The sequence below is a fragment of the Penaeus chinensis genome, chromosome 16 (assembly GCF_019202785.1).
Source record: "Penaeus chinensis breed Huanghai No. 1 chromosome 16, ASM1920278v2, whole genome shotgun sequence".
NCBI lineage: Eukaryota > Metazoa > Arthropoda > Malacostraca > Decapoda > Penaeidae > Penaeus > Penaeus chinensis.
Window position 1 is genome coordinate 6882734 of NC_061834.1, and position 12809 is coordinate 6895542.

Consider the following 12809-nt stretch of genomic DNA (forward strand, 5'->3'; position numbering starts at 1 on the left):
GCGGCTGGTATATCACTTATTTCGTATACTCTGCAACACTGCCATCGAAAAGGCCTGTATGGCATACATTCATTCTCTGTGTCACAACGGATAAGAAGGCATCGGCGAGCACCAACAGGTCCGTATCTGCCATAAAAACTGACCTATTCCAAACGTGTTTGCGCGAGGGGTCGTGCCACATACAACTCTTTGTATGATCAATGCTGTGAGAGGATGAGCTGTGAAGGCAGTTCGCTACATATACGTTGATATCTAGCGGCTTTGTATATTGTATAAATTTCTATAATCGATTTATGTCAAAGCATGCAACTGTATATTCATATCAGTTAAGAGGGTGAGGAGGGAGGGGGGGGGGGGCAAGGGAGCCATGATCACTAGCGCGATATTTCTCTCTCGCAGTCGACCAACAGAGCTCCGTGATACGCACTTCTTCCTCAGTTATCTCTCGTCACAGAAGGAGCCACAGTCATACAGCGTCATTCCTGCCTCTGTGAGTGTCCATTCTGTTCACCCGCTCGATTTTGAGTTTTGTTGGGCTTTCCTATTTCCTGTTAAAGGCTCTTGATTAAAGGCTTTACTGTTCATTTCTCGTTTAGAGGTCTATAATTACACATTACACACACACACACACATTCATATATATATATATATATATATATATATTTATATATATATATATATTCACACACACACACACACACACACACACATACACACACACACACACACACACACACACACACACACACACACACACACACACACACACACACACACACACAGACACACACACACACACACGCACACACAGACACACACGCTCACACAGACACACACATATATACACGCACCCACGCATATATACACGCACACACACACACACACACACACACACACACACACACACACACACACACACACACACACATACACATCACACACACACACACACATATATATAAACACACACACACACACACACACACACACACACACACACACACACACACACACACACACACACACACACACACACACACACACACACACACACACACACACACACACACACACACACACACACACACATACACACACACACACTTACTAACACACACACAGTGCGTGTGTGTCCGTGTGCATGTGTGTGTGCACACAGATGCTCATATACATGATAATCCATGTGCATGTATCATGAACTTGAAGTTTTTTTTGTTCTTATGTTTTTTCTAAAGATAATAACTGTATCGATGCACAGAAATAACATCCAACAACAACTCATCGTAATTCAAGTAAAAAAGACAAAAAATAAATCTGCTTCATCGAAGACCGAGATAGATCTCAAGGTTGTTTGTTAATCTTATCTGATGCCGAGTCACATTATATGTGTTGCTAAGACTGTCAGTATTTTTCCTTACCATATAGGGCCTGATGAAAATAAAAAATAAAAAGAAAACACACACACATATACACATCCATGCAGAACAAAAGACACTGAAACCTTTTCATTAATAGGGTTTGGTGCTGTCGTAGTTGCAGACGCAAAGCTCTATGATTTATATCTTTTGCCCGCGATTTTGTCAGTCGTGACGAGTGACTCGTACATGATGTACAATTTCTTATTTTACATACATTTCTTCTCTGGCTGACGACAATATATGTATGTGTGTATATATATATATATATGAGAATTCGTGTATATGTATATGGATGTATGAATATATTATATATATACATACATATATACATATATAAGTATATATATGTAGATAGATAGGTATATATATATATATTTATATATATATTGTAAGGCTTTCTGTCGAGGAGAGGCCCGAAATCACTCAAGGTTTATTCAGTAGCGGTCAAACCTGTCAATTAATACATCGAATATAAGATTGCATGCATACAACACATGGGGCCACTAAATAACATGTAAGATTATATGATAAAGAACTTTCTACAAATATTGGATTCATACTCATTGCAGGAACAGTCAGAATATCAGCTTAGTAGTCTGATTCCAGAATGCCATGGGCGTCTTGACGGCACAGAGGTTCCCCTCGAACTGCCCTCGAACGTTAAACATACATATGCACCAATGTCGAGTAACATGTTGTACATGAGTGAGATCGCGACCTCACTATCTCCCAGCATCGATCACATGAAAAGTCGTCATCACTTCCTACATCACGACCCCCTCGCACAAACATATTTTGACAGGTCAGCTCTTATGGGTGATACGGACCGTGTGTTGACCCGGTGGGCACAACCGCCGAGGCCTCCTCGGCGGTTGTCAGACAGAAGATGAATTGTATACCATACAACCTCACCGATCGCAGTGTTACAGAATATGTGATATACAAAAGAAATATATGATATACCAGCCACTAATATGAAGTACATAATAAACCAGCGGCTACAATATATATATATATATATGTGCGTGTGTGTGTGTGTATGTGTATGTGTATGTGTATGTGTTACATATTACATATGGAAAGGAAAACAGCCACAGTAAGAAATTAAAATAAATCGTTCTTTTCCTTTTCATCTTTGTGTACACGTTACTGTGTTTGTGTTTGTGTTACATATACATATATACATATGTATACACACACACTTACATATATGTGTGTGTGTGACTGCCGCGATAGTCCAGTGGTTAAAGCACTGGACTCTGACCCTCATGGTCCCGAGTTCAATTTCTCGTCGCGGCAGTCGTAAAAATGCCTCTGACTGCTGGTTCGAACCCGAGAAAATGACATATCGCCTTGAAAAGTCGAACGCGGCTGTCGTAGGGGAAGTCGCCGCTGTGGCACAGGTGTTAAGCGCGTCGAGCCGCGGTTGATTAGGAAGGGCATCCAATTAGCTAAGGGTGAGATTGCCAAATGGCCTCTCAATAGTGAATTGAGAGAGGCCAATGTCTTGCATTGGAATAAACATATATTTATATATGTATAAATATGTATATCTACCTATCTTTCTATCTATCTACATGTATATGCATATATATACATATATATACACACATGTATATATATATATATATGCATATATATATATATATATATATATATATGTATATGTATATATATATGCATTTATGTGTGTATATGTATATGTATGTACATATATATACATATATGTATATATATTTATATACGTATACATTATATATATAATATATATAAAAAAAAAAAAATATATATATATATATATATAGTGTGTGTGTGTGTGTTTGTGTGTGTGTGTGTGTGTGTGTGCGTTCGTGTGTGTATGTATATATATGTATATATGTATATTGTAAATACCGAGATCTTTTAGTTTCATATAGGATTTGCTATTTTTGAGGAATCACAAGTAAACATATATATATATATATATATATATATATATATATATAAAATATATGAATGTTCCAAAATCCCTAAATGTTCACCATTTTCAAGTCACTTTTAAGCACTTTTAAATAAAAATCAGCCACTATGCTCCTTTCCACTAATGGCCACTAATTTCATGTCCGAGAGGTAATCTTGAAGCGGCCACGTGGATTTGGATGGTCAGTTATCTTCATATAAGATTAAAGAAGCCTCCGTGCCTGGCCCTTGGCACAAGTAGGTTCTGTTGCATGTCTGGGAAAAATATAATATGGTTCATGTACACTGCACAACCAAGAACAGATTCCTCATAAAAGAAAAAACAAAAACAAAAACAAAATTCCCAAAACTAGGATGGGGAGAAAGCCCCCAGTACCCACTACCCTACAACCAGGCTCAGGATTGAACCTGGATTCGAATCTGAATTCGACCACCAAATCCATATCGAACCGCCACGTATGCAGGCAAAACAGTTTAATAAAGGATAAGGCAAATAATAACCGCATCTCTTCACATATATGTACACACACACACAAACACATATTACACACACACACACACACACACACACACACAATGTGTGTTTAAATATACATATACATATACTTATAGACATATATGCATATACATATACATATATATATATAAATAAATGTAAATATATATATATATATATGCACACACACACACACACACACACACACACACACACACACACACACACACACACACACACACACACACACACACACACACACACACACACACACGAAACCTTAATCTCTGCTCCAAATCCCGCAGCCCATCCAGCCATGCTCAGAAAGGCCGTCGGTAGCGTGGCCGCCCGTGTAGCGACTGCGGGCGCCTTGAAGCCCGTGGGCCTGAGCAGGGCGAACTCCCACGCGGCAGACGGAGGCGCAAAGGCGTTCAATCAGCCTCTGTCGCCGGATTACATGACGCGGGCCGGGGGGATCGCCTCCTTTATGCGGCTCCCGGTGCAGGACGACACGCAAGGTGACCGTCTTACGTTTTTCACTAGCATCTTTAGGTATCTCCATATTCACCCTTTTTTTCATACAGTTACCTGGAATTATTAACATCTTAATTTGTCTCTATGCATTCAAGTTCTTAGCCACTGTTGTTATTTTATTTCGTCTGTATGATTTATGATCTATAGATGTCGCAATTAGTAAAGTATTTTCCTTTCCTCGTCCCCCTTTTCTCTCTCCCTCGTCTCATACAACTCAACACACTAAACTAAACACACTAAACCGGAACCACCAAAATCCCCCCAGGCCTAGACGCATGCCTAGTGGGCGTGCCCTTAGACGTGGGCGCCTCGAACCGCAGCGGCACGCGCATGGGGCCCCGGCAGATCCGCACCGAGTCCGTTCTTCTTCGCCCGAACAACCAAGCCACGGGCGCCATGCCCTTCGACTCGCTCAACGTGGCCGACGTGGGGGACGTACCTATGAATATTTACAAGTAAGTGGTGGCGCTGAGGTCGTGGGAGAGGAAAAGAGAAGGAAGGGAGGAGGAGGGGGAAAATAAAACGGAGGGAGAGGAGACGAAGGAGGAGGAGGGAAAGAAGAAAGAGAAGAAGGAGGAGGAAGTAGAGAAGAGAAGGATCAAAGAGAACTAGTTGTACGAGAAGGAGAAGTAAAACAGAAATTAAGATGATAAGAAAGAATAGTGCGTAGCAGAAGAAGCAAATTAGGGTGAGGAGGAATGAGAAAACAAAGAGTGTAAGGAGAAAGAATGATAAGAGGGAGAAATGTACAGGAGGAGGAGGAAGGAATAATGGTTATAATAATTTATAGATGTGATAGTGATCTTAGTGATAGGAATAAAGGTGATAATAATAGTAAACGACAAAAGTATTTTCTATCTAATAATGATGTTGATAAAGGTGAAGATAAAAATATGTTTATGGTGAAGATGGTTATAATGATACCAACAACAATACCAAATATGATGAAACATCTATATATATATATATATATATATATATATATATATATATATATATCTGTGTGTGTGTGTGTGTGTGTGTGTGTGTGTGTGTGTGTGTGTGTGTGTGTGTGTGTGTGTGTGTGTGTGTGTGTGTGTGTGTGTGTGTGTGTGTGTGCGTGTGCGTGCGTGCGTGTACATGTATATAAATGTACACTGTTATATGAGCCTCCTGGACACACATTAACACCTACCTGTACCCTCCGCAGTTTGCCCGAGGCGTGCAAACACATCCGGAGTCACTATAGCGAGTTAGTGAAGGATGGCTGCATTCCCCTCACCATGGGCGGCGACCACACCATCACTTACCCCATCCTGCAGGCCATTAAGGTAGGTTATTGGTGATGTCGATATTGTACGATATGGTGACTAACTTATTAAGGTAGGAACACAATGATCATGGAGTCCCTCTGCGATGTTTAACGACCTAATATAATCAGGTAGGTAATCAGGAAAATACAGCATGATTTAACACACTAAGCTGAAAGAAAGATACGTGATCGACTGTGTCAATAAACTTGCCAAAAACAAAAGCGTGAGGATTGGTGTCTGTGCGAAACGGTGCTCGAAGCCTCACTCCAGAGGGTGAGGCTGGAGAGGTGAGAAAGCAAGACATCCTTGCGGGGAGGGAAAAGGGGAGGGGGAGAAAATAGTGTCGTTCTCCTGACCGGCTCGTGACACAGCCAGGGTTGTGGTAAAAAGTTAGATTGGCTTTGAGGTGATATCTCTCGATTTCTGAAGAGGTCATGTGGTCATCCTTTGGGTTTCGGTCAGCAAATTGGTTTTGTTCTGTTCACGTGTAGATGACTGTACTTTTAAGTAGAGATACTTGAGTATGGTTATTAGTGCATACTATTATAGTAATGGTAATAATTCAACTATTTAATCATAATAATATTAATAACAATGATGTTAATAGTAATGAAAATCTTCATAATAATAATAAAAGTAACAAAGAAAATAATGGTAATACTGATTATAATAATGATGAAAATACGTTATAACAACCAAATTATAATAGTAAAAATAACAACATTAAGGAAGAAAGACAATATTAAAACTTAATAAATAACATTAACAAAAATAATGGTATAAATATTGACAATGATAAAGATAGTAATAAAACAATAAAAAGAACAAGAAAATGAATGACAATAAGAGAATAACGACTACGTTTTCCCTTAACGTATTTTACACACACAGACACACACGCACACACACGCACACACACACACACACACACACACACACACACACACACACACACACACACACACACACACACACACACACACACACACACACACACACAATAATTATAATAATAATGTGAAAATAAAACAACCAAATAACTGAATAAATAAAATAATCACAAAAATATTTCCTGCAGGACCGCTACGGCACCGTCTGCCTCGTCCACGTCGACGCCCACAACGACGTCAGTGACTCGATGCTGGGGGCGAAGATCACCCACGGGACGCCCTTCAGGAGAGCGCTCGAGGAGGACCTCATCGACCCGAAGGCTACCGTGCAGATAGGCCTACGCGGTTCCTCTTACACTGTGGATGCGCATGCGTGGCAGATAAGCAAGGTGTGGTCACGGCAGGTGAACTTGTAGTTAGAATATTTATGAGATAAACATCAACTCATGTGTATGTCAAGGAACAATGGTAGGAGAAGTTCACATATGTTAAAGAAAGAGATAGAGAAATAGCAACTGAGAGAGCGAGAAAGAGAGTTAGAGAGACAGACAGACAGACAGACAGACAGACAGACAGACAGACAAATAGACAGACAGACAGACAGACAGATAGACAGACAGACAAACAGACAAATATACAGACAGACAGACAGACACACGAACGGACACAAACAAACAAACTACCCCTGTAGCCGCTGTTATATCACATACTTCATATCAGCAGCTGGTATATCGTATATTTGGTATATCATGTATTCTGTAACAATACGGAGAGGCCCGTATGGTATAAATTCATCTTCTATGTCACGACCGCGGGGAAGGCGTCGGCGAGTACCACCGGGTCAACACATGGTCCGTATCAGCCATAAGAGCTGACCTGTCAAGAAACGTGTTTGTGTGAGGGGTCGTGTCATAGGAAGTGGTGACGGCTCTTCATATGATCAATGCTATGAGATAACACGATCGCGACCTAACTAATGTATAACATATGAAGTAGAATGTTACTTGACGTTGTAGCCTGTGTATGTTCATAGTGTCGAGACGCCCACATCATTCGGGAATCAGACCGTTATTCTGATTTCTGACTGTTCCCACATTGCGTATGTATCCAATATTTGTAGGAAGTTCTTATTATATAATCTAACATGAGTTGTTATTTAGTGGCTTTGTATATTTTTGCATTTGTACAATCGATGTATTATTTAACAGGTTTGACCGCTACTGAATAAACCCTGAGCAAGTGCTACGCAGTGGTATCAGTCACCCCAGACCCATTGACAATATCTTACGCGTTCTCCGGCGGCCACAACCCCCGCTCCTTCCTCCAGCGTAAATTCTCATGTCACCTTTGTTGTCAGGGTTTCCGCATCGTCCAAGCGCACCAGTGTTGGCACAAGTCCCTGGAGCCTTTGATGAAAGAAGTGAAAGCCATGATCGGCGATCGACCCGTTTACCTCTCATTCGACATCGACGCTATTGACCCTGGCTTCTGTCCTGGCACTGGTAAGGGTTGAGTCCGGCATTCTTTACAATAAGAAAATAAACAATAGCGATATAGTTTCTTTTCTAATTTGTGGCTGTTTTACGTTTCATCTTTATGTACACGTTACTGTTTGTGTTCATTTATATATATACACATACATACATACATACATACATACATACATACATACATACATACATACATACATACATACATACATACATACATACATACATACACATACATACATACATACATATACATACATACATACATACATACACACATATATATGCATATATATACATTTATATATACATACACATATATATACATATATGTATATATACATCTATATATACATATATATACATATATATACATATATAAATATATATACATATGTATACATATATATACATATACATATATGTGTTTGTGTATATTATGTAAATAATACACACAAATAACACACACACACACATATATATTTATTTATTTATTCATTTATTCATAAACACACACAAATGTGTGTGTCTGCGTGTACATGTGCGTTTGTGTAATAGCATGACAGTGGATAAAACTTGTTAACAGGTCTTTTGCTAACGCCCCCCCCCCCTCGTAGGCACCCCGGAAATCGGAGGTCTGACCCCCATCCAGGCGCTGGAGATCATCCGCGGGTGCCGTGGCCTGAACCTCGTGGGCTGTGACTTGGTCGAGGTACTTGGGCTGCCCAGTTTTCTTGACCTTATCTTGAATGGCATGTTCTGACTTAAAGTGCTATTTATATTCATTTTTAGGCTCTTGCTGTGTCTCCTGTTACCCTTCCTTTGATGTTGTTTTATTATTATTCTTTCTTCTCTCCCAAGGAACTTACAGAAACCCACTGTCGATTTTCAAATTGAAAATTTTGGATTGACGATTTTTTGTATTTGTTTTTGTTTTTTTCAGGTATCTCCTCCATATGACTTCGAGGGAACCACCGCTCTTACAGGCGCCAATCTGCTATTCGAGATGCTCTGTGTTCTTCCACGTGTAAAATATTATGATTTTAAATAAAGTTCATTGTTATTATTATAATGAACATTGTTTGGAGTAGATTTTTATTTTTGTGGGGATGAGTACCATTTGAATAAAGATGTAAACACGGAAAAAAAATAGTTTCAATCTTACCAGCCTCTCTCACACGAAGAAGCAAAAGCAAATTTAATTAATTGTGCTCCTTTCCTTTTTCTTTTTATGCTATCTCTGACGAGGATACAAATGCGAGTCTGTATAATATGGCTGTCAGTTTGGAACAGCTCTTTCAGTAACTCCATTAATGCGTAATTTACACATATATTAATGCAGGTTCTCGGTGTTAATAACAATAGCCGCGTATACTTACACGGTCTGTTTTTTAATACACCGTGCCAATTTCAGAATCGAGTGATTGCGAAACATTTTTCATAGTACCCTTAGTCCACGAAACTCATCAGTCACCATATTTACTGGCGGTACAGTAATTAGGGTAATAAAGCGTCAGGTGATCACCAACCTCCATGCCTGCTGGCTCTAAGATAAAGGACAACAAACCTCCACCACATTCTGGTAAGATCAGAGTTTGTAGACCAGACCCAAATGCAGTGCAAACCATCTTGCCAGATTATATACAGTGAAGTATAATTGGCCTTTGCTTGAACATCGTAGATACGGAGGCCGCAGCTGTGGCTCGTACCTTTGCCCTAGCAGTTCAGGACGTGCAGCCCTTCCATTTGTGTCCTTCGGCTCTTCCACCCTAAATAAGCCCTCGGCTAGGGTTATGCGGCGCCCCTTCGGCCATTCAGCTCTTCCACACCTAATAATCATCCGAATGGGGGTTAATGCGGGTGGAGTCTGCGAATGGCCAGACGTGACTGACAGTAGTAGAAAGTATTACCAGCAGGCGGCTGATTGCGGCTTGACCACTGTATGCAAGTCCTGATCAGGACCTGCATTGGAGTACCAGTGAGAATTGGCTGTGGTGACAGGAAACGTTAATGCGCAAAACTATTATAAAGGTGACGTTCACCCATTGGTGGGAGTTTGGAACATCCGCTCTTTGCGACAGGATGATTGGTTGCCACTGCTGTCAATTAAAGCAGCTAAGTGTCATGATAGCTCTCCCGGAGGTTAGAAGACCTGGTAGCGGCACGATCAGTGTGGGTCTGGCCGCAGCAATGGTCACCGTTTCCAGGGAGTAGCCATAGCCATATCTAGTAGGCTTCACCTCTCAGTAGTAGGGTTTACTCCAAACGATATAATGGCACTGAGACTGACGCTTGTGTTTGGCTTCAGATCTCTTATTGCTGTGTACACTCCTTTTGATGTTTGTAAACTTAATGTGAAAGAGGTGTTTTATGCCAAACGCCCATCTGTGACAGATAGATGTCCTCAGCAAGGTATTCGACTTGTTCTGGGCGACTTCAATGCGGTTCCTGACTGAGTATGAGATGTCCCAGAAATTGAGGAATTATGGCTCTTGGTACCAGTAATCAGACCTACATTGTTGGACATGGTACAGTGAAGCGAGTAATGTGGCCAAGGTCGGCCACATCCTAGTTAGCATTCGCTGGAGGATCCTCCCCATTGATCCAATGATCACCCTAGAGTACTTCATATGGACAGGTTGAAGAAGGGGGAATGTGCTCAGGGGTTTGCTGAGGCTATATCTGGTTCTTTTACAGCAATTGACAACTTAACCGACTCTGTACTGCTGTGGGATACCTTCAAATGTGGAACACTTGATGTATCTCAGGAATCCAACTGCTCAAGAGCAAGACAGAATTTTATCTCTCACAGGAGATATTGGAAGCCACAGATGCTTCTCGCAGGGCTCGACTGATGTGCATTGTTCCTTGGTGCACAGATCTCGGTCACTGTTGAGAAGGGACAAGCAATAGCTTATCAGGAATCTTGCAGAGGAGATCGAAGGCCATTTCTTACTAAATGACTTTCATTCTTCCAATAAGCTCTGAGAAAGCTGAATTCCAAGCCTCCTCACAAATAACTGCAATCTGCTCAGTAATGGGCCAGATCATCTCAGACTGTATTGGGGTATGAGAACGTTTTGTTCAGTTGTACCAAGTTGACCCACCAGTAGTAAAGCTGGATGTGGGTGGATTTGAAATCCCTGTTCTGGACCCGTCCATCTGTTAAAGGCTAGTGGTTTGCATGATGTCCTGGCTGCCATCTGACAGTCTGGTATCATTCCCCCTGACTTGTTGTCGAGCTACTTCACTGTTAGTTCAGGAGTGAGGCAAGGCTGTGTTCTTGCACCACTTTTCGACACTTCAGTGGACTGGCTACTGGGCAGAACTACTGCCCAACGTCAGTGGTGTAACACTGGGCAATCTTTAAGTTACAGACGTTGACTTTGCTGACGATGATACTATTCTGAGTCTCGATATCCTGTTGGCGGCTCTAGATACGTTTAGCAATGAAGCGAAGCTCTGAGGCTAGAGGACTTTGGGGACCTGCTAGGAGAACCTGTTTAGTTGGTACATGCTTGAGAGCTTTACATGCTTTGGTGGTTTAGTTCATATAGTTCATGAGTCTGGGGTTTCAGACCAGGAAGTCGGTAAATGGATTGGCCTAACAGCAGGGTCATGAACTCTCTTAACAAGAGTATTTGGAGATGCCTGTACCTGTGCAGAAGGACCAAGTTATGCATCTTCAAGGCCCTGATACTGCTATTTTACTCTGGTAGTGAAACCTGGACTCTATCCTATGTCTTTTGTGACATGTCCTGGGGTACATTTGGCAGGACCACGTATCCAACCAATAGTTACACCGTGAGACTGGTATAGGACCCGTTACTTACACAATCCAGGATAGCCAACTTGGACTTTACAGGCACCAAAGTCGCATCCCACATGGACGATCCTGCCCACCAGGTTATCTCTGAGGCAACCCCGTCTATGAGATGACCTTAGAAGTCGTTATTTGAGCAGACTGATCAGACCTGTTGAGGAGCTAGAGATGGGCCAAGGCCCTGAATGGCGGCTTCACATGAGAGACCCTTGTAGGTGGAAACGCAGGGTGGACGCGACTGTGCGCTTCCGTCAGTTTTAGCTCCCCAGTGATGATTATTATTCCACAATCAGAAGATAAGCTTTTCAGTGCTAAATAAATTACAGTAATCTACCATATAAATGTATGCTGGTAGATGGGGACATAAAATTAATCTCAGTAACATGAAGATGTGTTTGTATTCCAAATTGTGTTAAGGCGACATTCAGTACTGAGGACGATGTATATACCGGTGTAGTTTTCACATTTATTTTATATCTTCACAATGCTGTGTCTTTGGTAGCCTACACTATTGGGAATGGGCCGATCTTTTGCTTGGCAGCCAGCCACCGCAAATATCAACATTTTAAGAGCTATATGTACGTTAAGCGTGCACACTTGTCACCTTAACCCATTTCCGACGAGATGTTTATACGATTATACGACCGAGGCAAACATTGATCTGTCGAAGGTCTATCTATGCAAGTACGTCTCGTTGCTTTGGGTGTGCACTGTTTGCGCAGGATTGCGTCGTTAGTGCTTTTCTCAGATGTCGGGGGTTCATCACCTCCCTGGCGGTCATCGGTTTATTACGGCCGAGTAAGCATCTCGCAGGAACTGGGTTGAGGTGACAAGTGTATGCGCGTAAAAGGCGCACATAACTCTGAAGGTGTAAATATTTGCTGTGGCTGACTGCCAGGCAAAATAT

At 41.4% G+C, this 12809-nt stretch overlaps 1 protein-coding gene across 1 annotated transcript; it reads left to right on the forward strand.

Annotated features, from left to right (window-relative positions):
• The first annotated feature begins 380 nt into the window (after positions 1–380).
• On the forward strand, positions 381–9229 carry LOC125033498 (guanidinobutyrase-like). Its single transcript, XM_047625053.1, has 8 exons — positions 381–490; positions 4179–4391; positions 4673–4862; positions 5597–5717; positions 6778–6978; positions 7947–8091; positions 8697–8791; positions 9023–9229. The coding sequence occupies exons 2-8, from the start codon at positions 4190–4192 to the stop codon at positions 9128–9130; spliced, it is 1062 nt and encodes a 353-aa protein (XP_047481009.1). The 5' UTR covers positions 381–490; positions 4179–4189; the 3' UTR covers positions 9131–9229.
• The last annotated feature ends 3580 nt before the right edge of the window (positions 9230–12809 follow it).